This window comes from Prinia subflava, chromosome 17 (assembly GCF_021018805.1).
Source record: "Prinia subflava isolate CZ2003 ecotype Zambia chromosome 17, Cam_Psub_1.2, whole genome shotgun sequence".
Lineage (NCBI taxonomy): Eukaryota > Metazoa > Chordata > Aves > Passeriformes > Cisticolidae > Prinia > Prinia subflava.
Genome location: NC_086263.1, coordinates 12,725,797 through 12,746,173, shown reverse-complemented (window position 1 = coordinate 12,746,173; position 20,377 = coordinate 12,725,797). Strand labels below are relative to the sequence as shown.

General features: G+C 43.6%; 1 protein-coding gene across 6 annotated transcripts in view; it reads right to left on the bottom strand.

Moving 5' to 3' along the window:
• Nucleotides 1–20,377, bottom strand: part of SDK1 (sidekick cell adhesion molecule 1) — a 385,946-nt gene that overhangs the window by 124,477 nt on the left and 241,092 nt on the right. For all 6 annotated transcript variants that reach the window (XM_063414764.1, XM_063414763.1, XM_063414762.1 and 3 more), the window contains 6 exons: nucleotides 18,563–18,757; nucleotides 16,568–16,684; nucleotides 15,450–15,617; nucleotides 13,362–13,464; nucleotides 12,100–12,276; nucleotides 3,772–3,908 (listed from right to left, as the gene is read on the bottom strand). In XM_063414764.1, coding sequence (XP_063270834.1) covers nucleotides 3,772–3,908; nucleotides 12,100–12,276; nucleotides 13,362–13,464; nucleotides 15,450–15,617; nucleotides 16,568–16,684; nucleotides 18,563–18,757 — 897 coding nt within the window. The remainder of the gene's footprint in view (nucleotides 1–3,771; nucleotides 3,909–12,099; nucleotides 12,277–13,361; nucleotides 13,465–15,449; nucleotides 15,618–16,567; nucleotides 16,685–18,562; nucleotides 18,758–20,377) is intronic.

Genomic DNA, 20,377 nt, shown 5'->3' with positions numbered 1-20,377 from the left:
AAAATCCTATTTCAAATCAAGGTTCACATTCTTGGCTCTGTGTGGGCAGGAATACTTAATGACTGTGCTTCCTTGGAACTGTGTTTTTCAAATTAGATTATAAATTTGCCCCCAAATGTTTAAGGCCATATGTCTCAAGTCACCCACAGACACAGTCTACTGTGAATACTTCTATTTTGACAATTATTGCATTGTGCCAAATACATTAATTTTAAAAATTAGGTGTCTAGAGTCATTCATATTCCCAGCAATTTATGTGCACGATACGCCACTGTTTTTTTTCCCCCTCTAATTAAAGTAAGGGTTTTGTATCTCTTTACTGAATTTATATTAATGAAAAGGAGTTCTAATCCATGCCAGGTGGAGTGACACGCCTCCCTCTAATGCAGCTGGTAATTAAACCTCTGAAATTTATACTTGTTATTTTGAACCCTCTTCGGCTATTTCTCTGCAACAGACACCGTTGTGTATCAATTTATGGTACGTGCTTCAAAACCTACCCCAAATCCTAAAGCTGTGAGAGAGTTATCCAAAACAAAACAGCTAAAAAAAAGCCACTAAACAAGGCTGCATTTCAGCACCCGTAACCAAAACACTCAAACTTCAAACATTCAAACTCCACACGACTAAAAACAAAATCTGTGCAGCTTTGCTAGCTGGAAAATAACCCAAAATTCTGGTGTCCCCCTTTCATGGTTGAAGGTGAAGGGGGATTGGGGTGGGAGGCACTCTGCTCTGCTGTGACACTGACAGAGCTCCTGGAGGGTGCTCCCTGTCTCCCTGACAGCCGCTCCTCCTGCAGCAAAAAACCCAAACAGAAATCATCTTTGAAAGGCAAAGAGGTTTCTGCACAGTCATATCAGACCAAGCCATACCTACATAACATCAAATGCCAGTTTTGTGCACAAACAGTGCTTGGCATGGCTGGGAACAAAGGGAGGGGGATGCTTTCCAGAGGAGCAGGAGGTCTGGAGGAGCTAAATATTAACCACACACGGCTGAGATCAAAATAACCCTGAAAAACAAACACTTCAGGAAAACAGAAACCAAAACCAGCCAGTGACAGAGCGCAGACGTTACAGTCAGTGCTCCAAACCAAAACCACTGCTGACATTGCTGTGCTGCTCTGTGTATAAGGAACAAGAGAACACAGAAACAGTGGAACATCCAAGGGCTGAGATTCTTCCCTGTTCTACTTTTGTGGGTGATCATTTGCACATTGCACATAAACCCAAAGGAAATAAAGACAAAACTTTAAAGGACAGCAAGAGCTGGGATATTTCTGGGAGTTGAGGTGCTCAGTTCACAACAAACCTGGCCTGTGCTTGGCTTTTGCAGCTCTGAGCTGTGGCAGGGCACAGACCTGTGCTCTGGGACAATGAGACCCTCTCAGTGGCAGATTGCAATGACATCAGCCAAAATGATTTGATCTATCACAGAGTGAGCAGTGGTTCACAGGACCCCGTGGTGTTCTCAGGGACTGTGTGCATGCTTTCCAAAGAGCTACTGTTGATTTTGGCTGAGCCTTCGACAAATTTCAGTGAATTAATTCTAAAATGATGGCACGTCTACCCCATTGCTATACAACTGCAGAGCATCCTTGGTGGAAAGGACTTGAAGACCTTCCAAACTCCTCCATGACACACGAAAGATGATGGAATGAGATGATCTTTAAGGTCCCTTCCAACTGAAACAATTCCATGATTGTCCTGGCACTGAGTGAGCTGCCTGTTCTTTCAGGGACTCGTCCCAGTCGATGCAGAACTGCAGGGCCCAGGTGCCCATGTTCTGCCACCTCTGTGCTGCCTCTCTGCAAATCCAGGACCTTTGCTTCATGTTCCCAGGCTGGGACTTCACTGGTTTGTCATCAACAAAGCCACTAGGAAACAAGGAGCAGAAGGGTGACATCCTTGGGCAAAAGACATGGAAAGGAAAAGAAGAAAACCAGGCAGATACTGGCCTGTAGTTATGGGAGGGAAGGAGAGAAGAGTGAAAATAAAAAGGAAGGTGGTGATAAAAAGTAGAGGAGGAGTATGAGTGCAGGATCGTGGATTTCCCCACTCATTTGTTACAAAAAGATCAGGAGCCTTTGCTTGAAAAGAACTATTTTAAGGACAGAAGTCCCGGGCATGATTTTGGATTTCTGCTAGGATTAGAAACCTGCACTTTGCTTAACAGTTGTCAAGATCGTGGGTTCTGGGACCTTCACATCTGAGAAGTTATGCACTCCAGCCTGCAAAGCAAAAGCCTTGTATGTGATCTGAAGCTCAAGTTTCCCCCCGAGCTCTCCGTGTGGCAAAACAAACTGCTGCTCTCCAGATAATCAGAAATCAGAACTGCTTCACATTCAGTTATGCAGTGACTAATTTCCACATGTCACAAAAAGTGATGCTCTTAATTTTTTCATCAAGAATCAATTGTTCAGCTTGGATTTCCAGCTCATAGGGTGAGAGAGATTAGAAAGTATTGCCAAGGTGACCGATTTCCATATAACCTCATCTTTCCATCAGCTCCTAAAGAGGCAGCAGCAGTGTCCCTGAATAACCTTGCAGACTGAGCCACGGAGGACCTGGTGTACAGCATGATAAAAGTGGGAAGTGGCAATTCCCAATGCCCAGGTTTGTAACCCAGGAAATCAGATATTTGGATTGCATTCAAGCATCCTCAACCACCTAGCTAAAGGAAGGATAACCCAGAGAAAGCAGAGAAAATATATGAGCCCACAGAGAGGTAAGACAGCAGTTCCTCTTGACATCCAAGTTTGTTCCTTTGACAGACAATCAGTTCCTTGAATTATCACCCTCTGTGCATCTTTTAGGTGAAACTGGGGCTCTGAATGCACCAAGAAATCCATGAAACTGGAGAAAAAGGCAGCCATGGGAAGGAACAAACTGACTGCTGCTGTTTTACTGAGGAATGACCTGCTGTGCCTCAAGTCTGGCTGGCAACACTAGAGGTGGAATTAAGTCTTTCCTGTAAAATAATCCCTAAGCCTAAAATAATCTCTAAACCATTCTGAGAAGTGCTGGACACCCTCAAGGCTTGATACATCTTCATGGGCTCATTAACACTGGTGTAAGATTGTGCCAGTGAGTCTGAGGCAGTGACTGAGAACACCGTGGGGATGAGAAGTATTTGAGTCCAACACCTTTGTGTAAGAGATGTCCTGGTGCGAGCAGTCAGAGAGAGATGTGGGACTGCTGGCTGCTCCTTTCCAAAATGCAGAGATGCATTATTGCAGAGGTGGTGTTACAGCAGTCCAGGGTCGAGGGTGATACAGAGCCCAGCCTAAAAGCTGATAACTACAGCTATAGGCATGCCTGAGAGACCCTTAAGTTCTGGTTACAATACATTATATCTTCTTCCATACTGAATATGCTAATTTACAACATCCAACTAGAAAAAACCTATAGAATCTACATACAGCCTGTTAGAAGTATTACATTACTATATCATGTTACATTTTAAACCCTACAGCTACTTTCTAGACCCCTTTTCTCTTCCCTGCCACGTTGGCAGGGTCCCCCCAACCTTTGGAGCCTTGGCATCCTTTTATTTGCTAAGGGTATTGTTCAGTCAAGAGGGATTCTCCTTCAGGTGGCCAAACCCTTATTTTCGGGTTGTTCAGTAACTAACGGCTCGGCATCCTACATCTCAAAGCTCACCTTCATTTCTACTTCGCTTATGGGTTTCATATTCTCAAACCCTTTTGCCAAGCAATCATATTTATAAGGTTTTCTGGTTTCACCTTCCCCAACACCTTTGACTTACTGTTCTCAGAGAGCTCCACCACGTAGGAGAGCAGGGGGCTGTTGCCGTCGAAGGGGCGCACCCAGGAGAGCCCCACGCTGCGGCCGTAGGACGAGTTCAGGGAGGCCACCAGGTTCTGAGGGGAGTGAGGCAGCTCACTGTGGAGGAAAAGGGAGAGGGAGAGAAAAATAAATCAGTCATCTGATGTCTTAATGTTCTGAATAACTCCCAAATTCTGCCAATGATACATGAGCATCTAATAAGAGCTATGGTTCGGACAAGTCTCTTTTTTTGGTTGATGCAAATAAGATGTGTGAGGTTCCTCCTGATTACACATGTAAGCAGTTTACCTATGGTTGCATGTTGACACATAATCATAATTTTTTCAGTGTTTTTTCCCCTCAGGTTCTTCAATCTGGTCAATATTTGTCTAATCTCTTTGCCATTTTGGGGGGCCAGATTGAAGCACACCTTGATTTCTGTTCCGCACCAAGATGATTCTGATTTAAATGCTCAGAGCTTTCAAGAGTTGTATGGTGGCTTGTGGGTCAAATGTTTTCCATTCAAGATAATTTCCCAGGCAGAAGAGATTTTAACCACTAGAACTAGCACAGGAAAATTAATCCGTGTTTCACTCGGCTCCAGTCTCACAGGCAGCTAAAGGCAGGCAACACCAGCCCTGTGTGAGGATGGATATAAAACCACCAGCAGCTACTGTACAATTAAATAAATGAAAGACATCTCTGAATTCTTCCCAATTTTATCCCATTTTGGGGGAAAAAAATTATGCTGAAAGTCCCAAGGCTGATGCTTAGAACAGCTAATGGCCAAGTCACTAAATGTGGGAAAAAAAGCCAATCTTCATCCTGCGTTTGACTGAGCAAGTTGGTCAATAAATTTCCTCTCTCACTTTTTCTCCCTTCTTACAATGATGTCCTACAATGTGACAGCAGCGAGACGTATAAACAGTAAAACACATGGGAGATATGATTTAACATGGATTTTTTCATACTCAAGGAAGCAGAAGACATTGACACTATCCACAGAGCGACTAATCAAAATTACCATATGTATTCTTAGGCTACAGAACAGCTTGATTTATTCACGGATTCAGGCTTATCCTGTCATGGGTAGAATCCTTCCTCCCTATAATAAGGATTTTTTTGGAAGCACCCAAGCAGAAAATGTAGTGAAAATGCCTGCAAGAAGCCCCATGGAAATACAACATAAAACATTTCAAAAACAAAAAATAAAACAGCAGCTCAATTAAAATGTGTAATCTCTACACATAAAGGAAATTTGTGGAAAAACATTTCATTTATACCCATTGGCTGCAAGTGGGAGCTGCATGGTGAAGTGAGAACACTAAATCCTGCCGCAACCCTTAAATGCTGATGTGTTTTAAGAGATAAAAGCCCTTCAGCGTAATACTTAAGTGTGATTTTTGCTCCTTATCATCCTGGCTCCTGAGGAGAACGAGGGTTTTGGAGTGAAGGAAAAGCAAGGAGGGCCAGTTTTTACTGCCCTCCTCCCCAGGAAGGCTGAGGGTGACCCTTCCACAGCTCAGGCCAGAGCAGAAAGCCATGAGGGCACTCAAATACTTAAATTAAAAATGCAGTAATTCCTGCTGGTGATGTATTTTGCCACTGAAGGCTCGGAGTTATTTAAAAACCGCAACTCCTCAGCCACTCACAAAAGTAAATACAGGCTCTGGCTCCAAGCCAGAACAATAAATATGTCCTGGATTTCTGTTTCTACTGGAAGATTGAGGAACATATGGAGAGCCAGACAATAGTTTTATTATTTTTTCTGTTAAAGCCGTGAATGCTTTTGTTTACGCGTTTCTGATGGATACACACTGTGGAGCTAGCACCAAAAAAAAAAAAAACCCACCAAAAAAAAAACCAAAAAAAAGAAAATATTGCTGGAAGAGCCAAAGAGAAAAACACACAGCTAATGAGGCACCACAAGCAGAAGGCACTTCCCTGCCCACCTCTCTCCAGGCAAGAGGGGTTGATATTTCCTAAGGCTAAACCTGAGACTCAAAGCCTTGTCTCATCTCATTTGACTTTAAACGTAGAACCAAATTAGCAGCACAGTGACCCCAGGCTCTTTCTGTAGTAAACATGGAATGACACCTCAGGGTGTGATTCAGATCTCAACTTCATTAAATCGCTTGCTTGAGATGCTCCATGGTGAGGAGTTTAGGTTGACTGTTCTCACTCCTGTCTGGTCGTGCACTGACAGCTCAAACGGGGCCAGTTGGGGCTCAAACAAACATCAGGCACAGCAAGGAGCACGTGTGGGCCCAAAGGGAGCAGATTCTGAACACAGCACTGCGAAATTTTGGAGAAACACGTTTAGGGAAAAGAGGAACCTGGAAACAAAACAGGAGGGCAGCTGACCTGGGAGACTGAGTGTGGCTGTCACTGGAAAGTGTGGGGGTGTAAGATATGGCCGTTTACCCAGGGACTACAGCAGCGTGCTGCTTAATTTTGAATGAAACATTAAATTATAATAAACATTAAACCTCCACCACAATTTATCATTATGTCCTAGGCAAGCTGGTTGGAAAAGTTTTTGTGATTAAGCTGGCAAAGGTAATTACTGAAGGGAAGAGTGAAATGTCTTGTTGCTACATGGCTCACAGAAGTCCCAGTCCCCACTTCATTTATCACCAGTCCCTGTGGGGAAGAGCTCAGAGAGGGGCTGTGGCTCCAGCTCCTCCTGGAAGGTGATGGCCACAGAGGGGAGCTCACAGCTGATTATCTGCTGTATCTGCTCTCCTGGGTAGCAAACGAGCACTCCTGGTGTATACTACAGGTATTTTCAAGGTGTGCATTTACTGCTCTTGATGTCCCATGCATTAGAAGGGCTCAATTAACAGCTCACTGGAAGACAGAATCTACACTACCAAGAAAGACTCAAAGCTTGGTCTGTTTTTCCAAGTGCACAAGACCCAGAAGACTTTGAGGGGACATCCCCTTTTCCCTGTTTTTTAAATGCACAGACTGGGTTAAAACCTGAGGTTTTGTTTGCTTAGAATTTGGGTTTAGTAGATTATTCTCCCAGACTGACAAGGACAATCAGCAGCAGCACGAGGGAAATGGGCTCTGCTCAGACAGAGATTGAGTAGAGTGAGCTGCTGCCTCCACCCGGGACACCCCATCCACAAATATCCCAAATTCTGGGTTTGTCTTTACCCAAACGTGTCCGTGCTGAACAGCAACAGATGGTGCTCACAGATTTAAACCCCTCGAGGCACACAGAACAAGTGCCTAAGAAACACACCTGGACAGAAATAAATATTTAAAGCTACAAAGACATTTCAGCACAGGAGTGTACCTCTCTCATTGCAGGATGCAAAAGCAGAGATTAATAAGTAGTAATTTCTACTTTAGCATGCATTTATACTTTGTCTCCTTCTCATTTGCTACCACATACCCTGTGGAAGGGATGATAAATGAGACCTGTACCACCATCATGAATATTCACATTCCCCAAAGAGATCATTGCCTCTATTTTTCCTTAAGAGGATTACTTTTCCTTGCTCCTAACACCCAAGAAATTATTGCAGAGAATTCTAATTTCAACCCTTTCTCAGGGTGAGGAGGACCTCAGACTAGAACTGGTCAGCATCAAGAAAGTGGATGAGGTTTAGGACAATTACACTCAGAGTACTGAGCAGACCTTGGCCAGACATGCAAAGTGTAATTCCATCATTATCTTTCTTTTGTTCACTGAAGCCCCAACAGGAAATATATGGAAGTTTTTCAATATAGAGTATCTTAAAACCTCATTTTTCTAATGCTGAAGAGTTGCACGGAGGCAAGTTTTCCATAACTTATTTTATGTGATAGCAAAATATGTCCATGGACACTCGAAAATCTGTAATTGATAGATAAGCCCAGGGTTAATGGCATTGCCACCAAGGTGACCTGAGGGAACTCTGACAAAGCAATTAAAATAGAGCATTTGCAAGAAAAGAACATGAAGTCATTGTGACAATCTGGGAGAGAAATATTAGCCAGTTGCAGATGATACACGCTCAAAACAGAAACCCTAATGTTTTGAGTCAGCTCATCACTGCCAGAGGGCAGCTGAAAAATTCACTCAGCAAACACACAGAGTGTTTTATAAAATTAGCTAAAAGCAGGCTATTTGCTGAGAAAAATAAACCAGACACGGTCTGGGGAGAGTTCTGAGAAAAATGGTCCAACACAGCAGGTAATCAGAGAGACTGTGACTGAAGAGGGGATTACTAAAAAGGCACAGGAGATTAAACAAGTTTTCCTGTCAGTTTGTGGAGAGCCCTGCTCCTGTTCCATGAAGGATTCCCTCGGCCAGGACCAGCAGGCAGGGTGGGGAGGCAGCACTCAGCCCCCATGGCTCTGCTCCTAAAAGTTAATAACGATTTAAATTAACAAACGTGGTAATTGCTGCTCAGCACCTTGCAGCTTCTCTTGCAAAAGAATCCTCTCCAATTTATAAATGCAGGAAGAATTTGTGTGAGGCAGTTTTGAGGCTCTTTGTCTCTCACAGGTCTGTGACAAGGGGAATTTTTGGAATTAAAGGGTTGCTGAGTTCCAGAGTGCACAGATTTATTTCCCATTTCAATCTGCTCAGATCTGGAGATGACTTGGGAAAGGGGTTTGAATTTTGTGCTTTCTTTTTGCTGAAAACACCTACATTCCTGCTATACCTTCAATGACAAACAGACACAATGGCATTTATTTCCAAATGCATTTCTGGGCGATATTTCTCCTTTGAGTATCAAGTGCACTCAGACTCAGCAGTGAACCTTGGTTCTTGGATGACATCTCAATAGAGAGCTTGGAAAAATAAATAGAAGCCTTCTTTCCAGGGAGGAAGGAATAATATATTTTCAAGTTTGACATTCCTTCTGCTTTCTCTCCCTGGAGAAAGGAGAAGAGATGGGCTGCTGGAACCAAGAGATGTGGGATCTGTATCAAGTTACATTTGTAACGGGACATTTTAATCATTTTTACATTTTTATCTCTTACCCTGCATTGGTCATACCGATTTTAATTTTAGCAATAAATTTTTTATGGGATATATTCGGAAGAAATTGGAAGAAGCAGCAATTATAAATACTCCAGTAAAAAGGGTATCCAAATTCATGGATAGATGGCTGACAAAGGCAATATTGTGCATTCCTGGCAACCCACTGGGGTTTATTATAAGTGGTTAGCTCCCCTCTCCTGCTTTTGAAGAAGACAGAACAATAATAGCTCTTTCTCTGATGAAAGGGAACTGAAAGAAGATGAACTCGCTGCCAGGAATAAATTGCCTATTTTTGTATTACATTGTCCTTCCCATATTTTTGCATAGAAAAAGAGCCTAGAAGATTTTACTATATGTTGTGACATAACAGAGGCTTGTAGAGGGCTTTGCTTTCCCAACAATGCAGCATTACCATACTTTGCAGTCACATTCATACAACAAAGAGATCCTCCAGCACGGGCTGGTGTTGAGCAGTGGGTATCATCAGGCAGAGATAGTGGTAATTCTGCATATTTTATACACCCTGAGAATCCTCAGGGTGCTTTGAGCTGGAATCAGCACAGTTTCCCATCAGGTGGGTGATACGTGGTGATAACTCAGCTTATGCAGCTTTAGGAACAAGGCTTTTTTCGTATTTCAGGGTGGTGTTTACAGGACTATAAAGTAAGCTAAATGAAGCTGGGGTGTTTCATAACATGCAATTACTTTCAGGATCAAACCCTGTGACATGCAAGGATGCAAGAGAAGCGGGGGGCTCATCACCAAATGTTTCTGGTATGCAGTTGAGAAGCTCTGCTAGGAGAAAAACGAAGTCAGTGTAAAATTAAAATCTATCTCTTGCAGAATAGAAACATCACTCGCAAATGTTTTACCTCATGCAAATCAAATCAAGTGATGTACATGGAGAATAAACACATTTAGAGGGAAGACAAATGAATGAATAGAGTATCTTGACTAGCAATTAGTTTCTGTGCCCAAGTACCATCAGTGCAAAATTGATGAGCAAGGTAACCTTTGGCTGCACTTTAGCAAGTTCTTCATTAGTTTTCTGGCTTTCCTTTGCAAATATTTTATTTCTTCTTTCATGCTGAGGAGGATGATCCATCCTGCCTGCAGCACCAATGTATCTGTGCAGGTTCTTCCAGCGAGCAGCACCACCTTTGTCCCCAAGCCTGATTTCCAGCAAGGGGAGGCAAGGGAAGAGAGACTTTTCTTTCCTTCTCTTCAGAGATTTGACAGCTGGACCAGTCAGAGATTAAATAGCCTGAAGGTCAATGATTTTCAGTTGAATCAGTTTGAAATCAGTAACAAACTAATTTGTGCCTTTGGAAATTCCCCGTGATGGGCACAGAGGTGGAGGAGGGACATGCTGGTTCCTGGGGGGGAACAAGGTGAGGGGAGATTTGGAGTTGTCAGACAAGGCTATGTGGGACACAGTGACTGCTCCAGTCTGTAACTGGTTGGGAGAGCACCTTTGAACATTTGTCTGACATTAGAGCTCCTCAGCACTCAAGTGTGAGTGCCCCCCGATGGGAACGTGCCTGTCCTGTTTGTTAATGCTCTGCACGAGGGAATCATCCTGGAGAACAGGGAATGTTATAGATCTGTCATTCCTATATAAGCTGGAATTTAATTTAAGCTTTACTTCAGACGTTTCCTTTCCACATATTTTCTTCCTCATTTCACTCCTGTTGTATCATGTATCTCTCTTCCTCGCAGATCAGCCAAACGATAATAATGAAAGCTGCAAGGAAATGCAACATTCCCTGGCAGTATTGCACTACCTGCAGCCCTGCTTTGAAATGAAACATCACAATTCAAGGTATCATCGAGTGACCGATCAGTCACTTGACTTCTCTGAAAACAGTGGGTCTGACAGATTCCTTTAATTCCTCCAGGAAAAACAGGAGATGGGTGATCAGCAACAGAACATCAAAGAAAGTAGAGATGCAGGACTGAGAGGCAGTCCCAGGGCATGGAGATCCAGCCAACACAGCCTGAGCAGCGCACACAGGGTGAGTCTCTCCCAACCAACTTCCAGCCCACATTCCATGGCCCATAAAAGAACCTCCTCAGTGGTCATTGGGGAGCTGCAAGTAAATCCAATTCCCTGAGCTGTACCAGGCTGCACAGGGCAGCTTTTGCTCCTCAGCATTAGGAAACCATCCTGCTGCTGAAGTGCTTAGCACACATTTGCAGCTTTGTTTCAAAGTCCAAGCTCTAACATTCCCTTCAGTCTTTGCTCTGAGATTTTCTGCCCTCCATTCCAAACCCGCCTCAGAGAACGGCAGCGTGGTTATGTAGCAGCAATATATTCCGAATTGTCTCCTGCTCTTGGATCCCAACCAGCAGTAAAACGCTCTCCGGGAGCAGAGCTGAGCAGTGCTTAATTAGAAAAAGAATGTACGACCGCTCTCGGAAAATGGGCATCTGAGGGAGGCCTGGCAGTGTCAGAAGGATGCTGTGTCAAACAGCCCTCTGCACAGCAAATCTCAGAGGTGAACTCATTACACTGCCAGCCACACAACTGCCCTCTTCTCAGAGACATCAGGCATGACCAGCAGAAACAGATGCAATTTTAGTTAAATGAAAGCGTGCGGCACTGCTGGGGTAAATAAATAAATAAATAACTCTACATAAAACATCACCTTCTTTTCTTTTTTCTTTTTTTTTTTTTTTCATTTGATTTGCTCCACACATGTACCAAACCCACAGCTGTTGCTTTTAGCGATAAAAATAAAATGGAAGTGCACTTCACCCCAGTGGAATGACAGAAATAGAAAATATGGAACCATGTAATGACATTTTTATAATCCTTTTCCAGAACTGAATGGCACTTCAAACATTTTCTTGTTTTTATTTTTAAAGATCCATAGGAATAAAGAAAGTCATACATAATTTTTTTTTCCCTGAAAAATGATGTATAAATAGAATCAAGAATAAGCAATGCCCATCCAGGGACTAGCTATTCTGATAAATGTTTAACAGAGAAAAAACACTAAAAGGAAGAAAACGTTTTCTTATTTTCAAACTTTGGCATCACAGCACAGCACCTGGGATTCATGGGAAAGCCCTACAGCATGGGATGATAGAAGGATCCAGGTTTAAAGGAGGTCTCTGGTCCAAACCCCTGCTCAAAGCAGGCTCACCCAGGAGATCAGAACATTTCAAAACAATTTCATTAGCAATGAACCAACCCTAATTTACCTTAAAAAAATCCACAAAACCACACCAGAAATCAGAGCTGCTGACTCTCCACAACAGCTAGAATTAAATGACAGAAGAATCCCTGGGGGTGGTGAATATTTAAGTTGGAGTACTCACATCACTTCCAGGCGCGCTGTCCGGGAGTCGTTTCCCCCAGAAGAAATGACCTCACAGGTGTAGTCCCCAATGTCACCCGACCACGTCTGGCTGATGAGGAGGGTCCCGTCCTCCTCCACGGTGATCCTGGAGCTGCTGGATGGGTTTATCACAGCACTGTCCTTCTTCCAAAGGTACCTGAGTATTGCAGCATTTCAGTTATTGATTACTCGTAAGAACACCACGATGGATTGATCTGAACTCTGCTGGAAGGGACCAGCTCCTGTCATCACGTGTTAAAAATGACAGCCCCCTGCAGCCACTTTCAAAAGCAGTGCCTTTTACAAATTTAAGTTTTAGATCAAGCCATCAGAATGAAAAATGCAATTCCATCTGAGATATGATGTATTTTACAAGGAGAAGATGGAGTACTCATAAATGTCCGAGTTCCTAAGTTCACCCCCATCAGAACACTAACTCTGCAGTTCATGGTGGGTGTTGGCCCAGCTCTGCCAAGGCTCTGTAACATTAAATTGCCAGGATCAGAAACCTGTTGAAGGTTTGCTAGAGCTCACATATCAAAAACACACCTCCCAAAATGCCACAGAGGTGTGCAGAGCCCACAGGCTCACACTTTCCCATCTCTAACTGAAATTTTTATACCCATACTTCTCTTTACAAAGTTCTTTCTGCAGTTCACCCTTCAAGCACTCTCCAAGCTCTTCCTTGCATTTTATTTCATTTGTGTTGCTTTCAGACTACATTAATTTTCATGGCAAATTTATTTTGAGCTTCCTCTAAATGCCCTAATTCAAATTTTAATAGTCCAGACAAATTCTGATTTCCTTTACACAGTCAGAACAGACTATAAGCCCAAGTTATGGAGTTGTTTCCAAAAACATGGGCATCTCTGGCGTGGCTTTTATGCACCCCAGAGTAAACACTTCTGAAATCCTATTCCTTCTCTTTGGCTTTTACTCTCATTAAGTATCAGCCTCTGACAAGTTGGTTTTATTGATAGTGTATTAACCTTGACAGTAAAATCATGGAAGGCTATATTGAAGTCATGAAGTGGAACATAGCTCATTGTAAATAATACATAAGGCTGAAATGGAAGATGGGATTTATATGATTAATGATACAGTGTACAACCTTATAATGCAGTAATCAGGGGTTTGCTGTGAAAATCTGGGGTCCCAAAACTTTTCACCTCATGCTATTTCATGCAGCTTTATAGAATTAAGCTGGGATAAAGCACACAAACGAGGAGTGGCACCACCAACCTGATGGAAATCCTGGGGTCGTGAGTGGCCTCGCAGCGCAGGGTGGCCGTGGTGCCTTTGATCACCGTGCTGTCCTCGGGAGGGCGGACGATGGCAGTGCGGTCTGAAAGGAGCACAGGGCACAGCCCAGGTGAAATCAGAGCCTTCAGCCTCGGCTCTTCACTCTCTGAGCAGCCTTTGTCACTCAAAGCGAGCGGGACGCTGCTCTTGGGGGCTCTGCTGGGAGGGTTCCCTGCCTCCAAAGACACAGTGACACAGGTGACACAGGTGACACAGGTGACACACTGTGGGGTGTGGAGAGGCACAGGACACCAGTTGAGCCCAGAGAAGAGTGGCCAAAGCTCTCTGAACTCTCCCTTGGCTTCTGCAAGTGTCTGTGGCAACTCCCCGAAATCTTAACGGGGGTGTGGAAGCCAACACTGAGTCAGGAAATGAGCCACGTTGTTTGGAGAAGGCAAAAACACAAAGAAGACCAAGGAAAATCTGTGCCAAGAAAAACGTGCTTGAAAAATACCGAGAAAAGGTAAATTTAAAGAGCACCCTGCAACTTCATCAACTCCAGGACAGTGGAGGAGCTCCTGGGAGAAAAATCTCCCATATAAGAAAGATCTGTTGTTTACTCAAATGTTTCAGAACATCCTCACTCAAGCCCCTCCTGGAGGCTCAGAACACAACAATTGCTGTAACTACAGCAACCAGATGTGGTGAGAAAGATCCCCATTATGTGTCACACACAGGAGCAGCAGCAGAGAGCATCAGCTGGGGCAGGGAGACACCCAGGACGAGCATGGCAGATATGTGGGCAATCTTAATAAATCCCAAATCCCTACAGAGATAATCAGCACCCACTGTGATGTCTCACGTGCACAGGAAGGGACCATCAGCAAAATCAGAAGCTGACTCCAAATAGCATGGAATTTTTGGCATTACTCCTGATGTACCTATGTCAGACTTCTGGCTTTATAATGGTGCTGTTGCCACACAAAAATTGGGTTATATCCACTTTTCTTCCCCTCGTGCAGTAGAATGAACAGGAGCTATCTTTAATACCTGTAAGAACCATAGCTTTGGGAATTAATGGGAGGGATCTCCTTTACTTGATCCATACACCTGGACATCATTCAATTGAAACCCTCCTGATATTTTTACCAAGTCTATGATGTCAGTAAGACACAAACACGATGGCCACATGACACAAATGCGTTACAGTTACTGCCAGAAGGGTTTTCAGGCATTCCCAAATTCAAAAGGAGAAATGTGGCTGATTTAGCTTGCAGAGTTTGGGGATTAATAAATGCCAAATATGCAGCACAATCAGTACTTCAAGTGCTGGAGAGGAGAAAGGCCACAACATTTCTGTATTAATCCTCATCATCTTCATTATTTTCAGTTGCTCTTAGTCCCAGCTCACAGATCATTATTTTACACTTTGAGTAGCAAAAACCACGTTATGCTTCAATTTAACTCACTTAGGAGTAACACAGGTGAACCTCTTGGATCACACTTCCTCAACAGAAGAAATAAAAAATGCAGAGATCAAGGGAAAATGGTGAATGACAAAAGCATTTCATAGGATGTCCCATCCCACACCAGTCTGCAGCGTGAGGGGTTAGCTGAAATCTTGATTTGGCTTCAGCATCACTCAGAGGCACAAAAAATACAAAAGGGTGAGGAAAATCCTGTCTGTTGTGACTGTGGCCACAGCCTCAGTACCAGCACAGACTGGTCTGTGCTGCCTGCAGACTCCTGGAGGCAGAAAACATCTGCAAACAGCCAAATCTACAAGTTAAAAGGTGGGACTTGCAATATGAGATGCCAAAGCAAAATCTGAGTAAAACCGTAATTGTGACTGAAGCTCTATTTAAATACACTTCCTTTCACAAAATAGAGATTTATATGCATAATTCTCCAAACAAAAAGGGTATTTGCGATAGGCTTCCTAAAAATAGACACATTATTCCTATTAAATCATACAAGTAACTCTATTAATGAGAAAAGCATAATTACTTATGAAAATTTCCTGAGCGTACAACAAAAACTGATTAATACTTGATTAAAGTTAGACTTTAAACAAAGCATTATCCTTACTCCACACTGTCAGCATCACAAAAGCATTCAGAGCTCCTTCAGAGTTGGCTGCACAGCAAGTGTAGTTGCCAGCATCCTGCAGGAACACCGGAGATATCTGGAGCCCTCCAGACTCGAGCAGAACGAAGCGAGGGATCCTCACCGAGCCACTGGCTAAGATCTGCTCTCCTGTGTGAAAAATATGGGATGTTAATTCATGTTCTTGTGGGTTATGACATGCTAAAATTGTGAAAATCACTGTATATATGTTATATGAGAATATAAGTTTCAGTCTGCCTTGAGAAATTTGCTAAGAAAAGCAGGCACCACCCTGGAATTTAACATTTAGAAAGGAGACAAAGGATTTACGGGAAAACCAGCGGTCTCCTCAGCATCAGGAGAAGACACATTAGGATAAGCTATCAGTCTTCTCCTCCCTGGATGGCAGAGTCGTCAGATCATTATCTTCAGCCAACAGCCTCATTCGAGCATCGAACACAACCTTTAGAGGAACATCATCACCCACATCTCTGGAGATGAACTTTTACCATTCATAAACCTGGGTGTCTATACACTCACGGAAAACCAGAGATTGACACCTCACAGCAGAGAAAAAACTCGAGACAACTATGAATTTGAATAACTAGCTTGGAAACAAAAGGACTATGAGGAACTTTTAGCCAGAGGTGGAATAAAGTGTATAAAAACTAAACCCCGAACAAAGCCGATTTGTGAACCTAGGGGGGACAGCAGTCGGCCAGGTGCTGCGTCCTGGTTCACCTTTTCCCAGGTAAAATAGCCAAGTATCTCTGCTGTGGGTGGTTTTGCCGAAATTCTGTAATTCGATCTTTTTAATAAACCAAAAATTATAATTTTAATTGGACTATTGTATTGGCATTTATAACACCTGGAACACACAGGGGGGAAGCAGCATGGTTAGTGCCAGGTGGCATCAGGGATGCCAGCTCTTCCAATTCCAGCTCTTCCAAAATGTCCCATCCTGCCCAGGCCACCAGCTCACGATGACCCCACAGCTCAGGGGAAGGGAAGGAGGCACTGAATGAATCTGTGGGATCTCAATGACAGGAATGGGCAGGAAAAGGTGGATCACAGCTCTTCTACAAGTTAATAACTGCTACCTTTCTTCCAGGAGATGGCAGGTCGTGGAGCCCCTGAAACCTCACAGGTCAGCACTGCAGTCATCCCCTCGGTGACTGTGGTGTCCTCCGGGGGCTGGATGAAGGCTGGCTTGATGTCTAGAATAAAAAATTCAAACAAACTCAGTGCCTCACCTCTCGGAAAGGTCCTTTAACTATCACCATGGACTACTTTACATCCACTTTTATAGAGCTGAGCGTGGAGAAGGACATGACAATAAGACATGAAAACCTTTCAGCAGTGACTGTAACCTTTTCTTATTCATCTCCCAGGAATTGCCTAATCCTGTTTATTACCTACACAGAAAATAAAAATCTATCAGTGCTTGTACCTCTACACGTAAGACAGGTTAAAGAAAAAGGAAGATAAAGCTCAAAATGGGCGTTTGGGGGGAACTTGAGAAATCTAGATAAACAAAACTATTTTCCTTCATCTTCATAACAGAGTTCTTTAAGATGAAAAGCAACTTAAGAAAGGCATTAACTTTGAAACTTAAATGTCAGCCAAAAGAATTTAGAACCTGAGCCTTCTCCAAGACATTTTCTAAGTTTCTTTCTCTCTTATTTTCCCCCAGTTGCATTTTATTGCAGTTCTTTTCCTGCAGTTTCCTAGATCTATATTGAACTGGGGCTGATTTATTTTCTTAGGCCAGTAGGAATTCTGGTCAGTATGTGCAAAGTGCTATTAGGCTAAAAATCAGCTTCCTGAAGGGAAGTTTAATATCACAGAAATGAGCATTAATAATCACTGTTAAAAGGGACTACTAGGATTTGTAATTCTTCCATAGAGATGGAGGCACTTCATTAACAAAACCATTTAATCTGACTTTTTGGCCAAAAAAGACATTTAACTTGAACTTTCTTTCTTTTCCCAGACCGAATGCAGTTGCAGGCAAAGGCAAATAAAATGATAGCATGCACAATCATGAAGCAGTGACTCAAGTTCAGAATGAAATTACATTAGTGTGGAAATATGAAGGCAAGATAAAAATATTTCACAATTTTTTTTTTCTTTTCACTAAGATCTCTTTTTGCTGTGTGAAATAGGGGAATTTACCTCAAGCCAAGCTCTGTTGATGTCGTGGGGAGCTTTTCCACACGACTCAGCAGATTGTGCTGAGGCCACAGGGGTGTTTTGGGCTCCCTTACAGCTGGGGCAGCTACCCTGACAAGAAATCAGAGTTCTGTGGCTTCAACTAAAGGATCCCAGAGAAATGTGACGGGTGAGGGGTCACCCACAGGGATGACACCTCCTGCACCCTGTGCTGCCGGAGTCCAGGACATCCCTCTGGCCACCCTGGAGGGTTTGGAGACGGACAGGGGGGTTTTGGAATCTGTACAAGGGGCTCAGCCAGCCTCACACAGAGCCCAGGAGGACACTGCCTCTGACCCCTGGCCATGGAGTGAATGCCCACAGTGTGTGAAGAATCACAAGCTGAAAGAATTCAAAATAAGCAGTAGCTAGTTTATCACAGAGTGTAAATGTAGAATCTAGGATTTTTAGCATATGGGCTTGAGGAGGCAAGATGGAGGAATTGGGGAGTGGTCCTGTCCTCCCTGTTCTTGTCCTCGTCCCCCATTTTCTGCTGAGTTGTATCACAAGGACTGGTTTAGAGTAGAAATGACATGTTAACATAGGCAGTAAGTATTGGTAAGGTTTTGTAAATAAAAAGTTTGTTTTGGATGTTGATTGGGTCAGGGTACATAAAGTCCTGGACCCTCTGATCTGCCCAGTCCAGCTGCGTGTCCTGCTCTGCTGGGGACGCCCTGCAGAGCTGAGACAGAACTGAGAGATAATGAAAGAATAAACAGCCTTGGAAACACAGACTGACAGACTCAGTTTGTCTTCTCTGGCTCTGGCACGGGACCTCTTGGGCAAAAAAAGCTCGAAAACCCTCCACACCTCAGGGACCAGCAACCCCGAGGTGAATCTCAGGGAACAGCAGCCCTGAGGCCGTGCCACCCCTCCTCACTCACTGGTGACATCCAGGTAGGTGTAGGTGTGGATCTCCCCGGCCGGGTTGCTGGCGAAGCACTGGAAGATGCCGGCGTCCTGCGGCCGCAGCGCGTGGATGCGCAGCCCCCCGCTCAGCAGCACCTTGTACCGGGGGTTCTGCAGCCTGCTGAGGGGAACTGAGTCCTTGTACCACACCAGGGTGGGGATGGGAACACCTGCTCGAGCAGAAATAAATCACTGTTAGTCTTTGCAAGGCGTGTTTTAGGTCGTATCCCTGCTTTCTCGTCTTTCTACGCCAATTATTTATGTTTTTTTCCAAGCTGCTTTAGATGGAGGCTGCATCTCATATTATCAATGGTAATAACACACTGCAGGACATGAGGGAATAAAACCAGCAAATGCTAAGGGGGGATGTTGAGAAAACATGTTATCAAATTACTTTCTTCACCCAATCATATTTCATGCTACCACAAAATAAGATTTGGAGCAATTTCATGTTGGAAGCCAGAATCAGGCTCCTTAAACAGCAGTGTGGCAATACAGCCAGTCTGTACAGTTCCATCCCAAATAAGATTCCTCTGTGCTTCTGTAGCTAAGATAGCTGAAATACAAAGGAAATGGCAAATTACACATGAAAAATGAAGTGCTCACATGGCTGTGCTTGAGTCCCAATTTAGCAGCTTAGTTTGAGCCGATGTACAAACAACATATTGCCAAAAATAGGATAGCTTTAAATTATTATTATTTTTATTCAGTCTCGAGCTTTACCTGCTATTTGAAAAAAGCAGGTATAAAGAGAAATAAAATTCCTAGCTTAGATAAAACTTACAGTCCCATTTATTCCTGTTTTCTTTCATGGGCATGTTCCACAAACCCTGACACAGTTATTTCACACATATTTTTGTTGCTGTCATGTCCCCGTCAGCTAGGATGAAGTGGCTGTAAATTTATTATACACAAATAGTGCAGGATTCTCTTTTCCTCAAGAGATGTCAGGGGCCTAGAACAGTGTTAGACAGCTGTTCCCATCCCACTGCTCATATCAGACAATGTTTTATCTTTATGTCCCAGAACTCCCTACTGGATCAAATGTGCAGAGGGGGTTCTGTGCAGAGATCAGAAGTGAGGCAGGTATTTTATTACGTGATTAGATAATCACTGAGTAATTAAGATTGGAAAAGACCTCCAAGATCATCATCTTCCTAGGCATCCCCTTCAATGTCTGACAACCCTTTCTGTGTAGAAATGCTTCCTGATGTCCAGCCTGACCCTCCCCTGGCACATCTTGACACCATTTCCTCTCATCCTGCCCGCTGCTCCTGGGAGCAGAGCCTGACCCCCATCTCACCACAACCTCCTGTCAGGGAGGTGTGGAGAGCAAGAAGGTCCCCCCTGATCTTCCATTTCTCCAGGCTGAGCTCTCCCAGCCTCCTCAGCCACCCCTGACAGGATTTACACTCCAGACCCTTCTGTTCCTTTGCCCGGACACGCTCCAGCCCCTAAATGTCCTTCCTGAACAGAGGGCCCAGAACTGGGCACAGCACTTGGGGAGCTTCTGAACACTTTTCACTTGAACCCTCAGACCTACAGCATTTTCTGTAAAAAGATAAGAGACCACAAACTTAAATTCATGGAGGAGTGAAATTTGTCCAAACAGAGAAGAAGTGTCGCCGAAGCATGGAGGATGAGATGTCACTGATGAATTGAGCATCTGCAAACAATGAATTTCACTGCAATGCTGGCAGTCACTTGATGTTCTGAGAGCTTAAGTGCCATGGGAAGATCTATATAATCATCATTATAATTTTAAAACTCCCAAAGTTAAATACTACTGT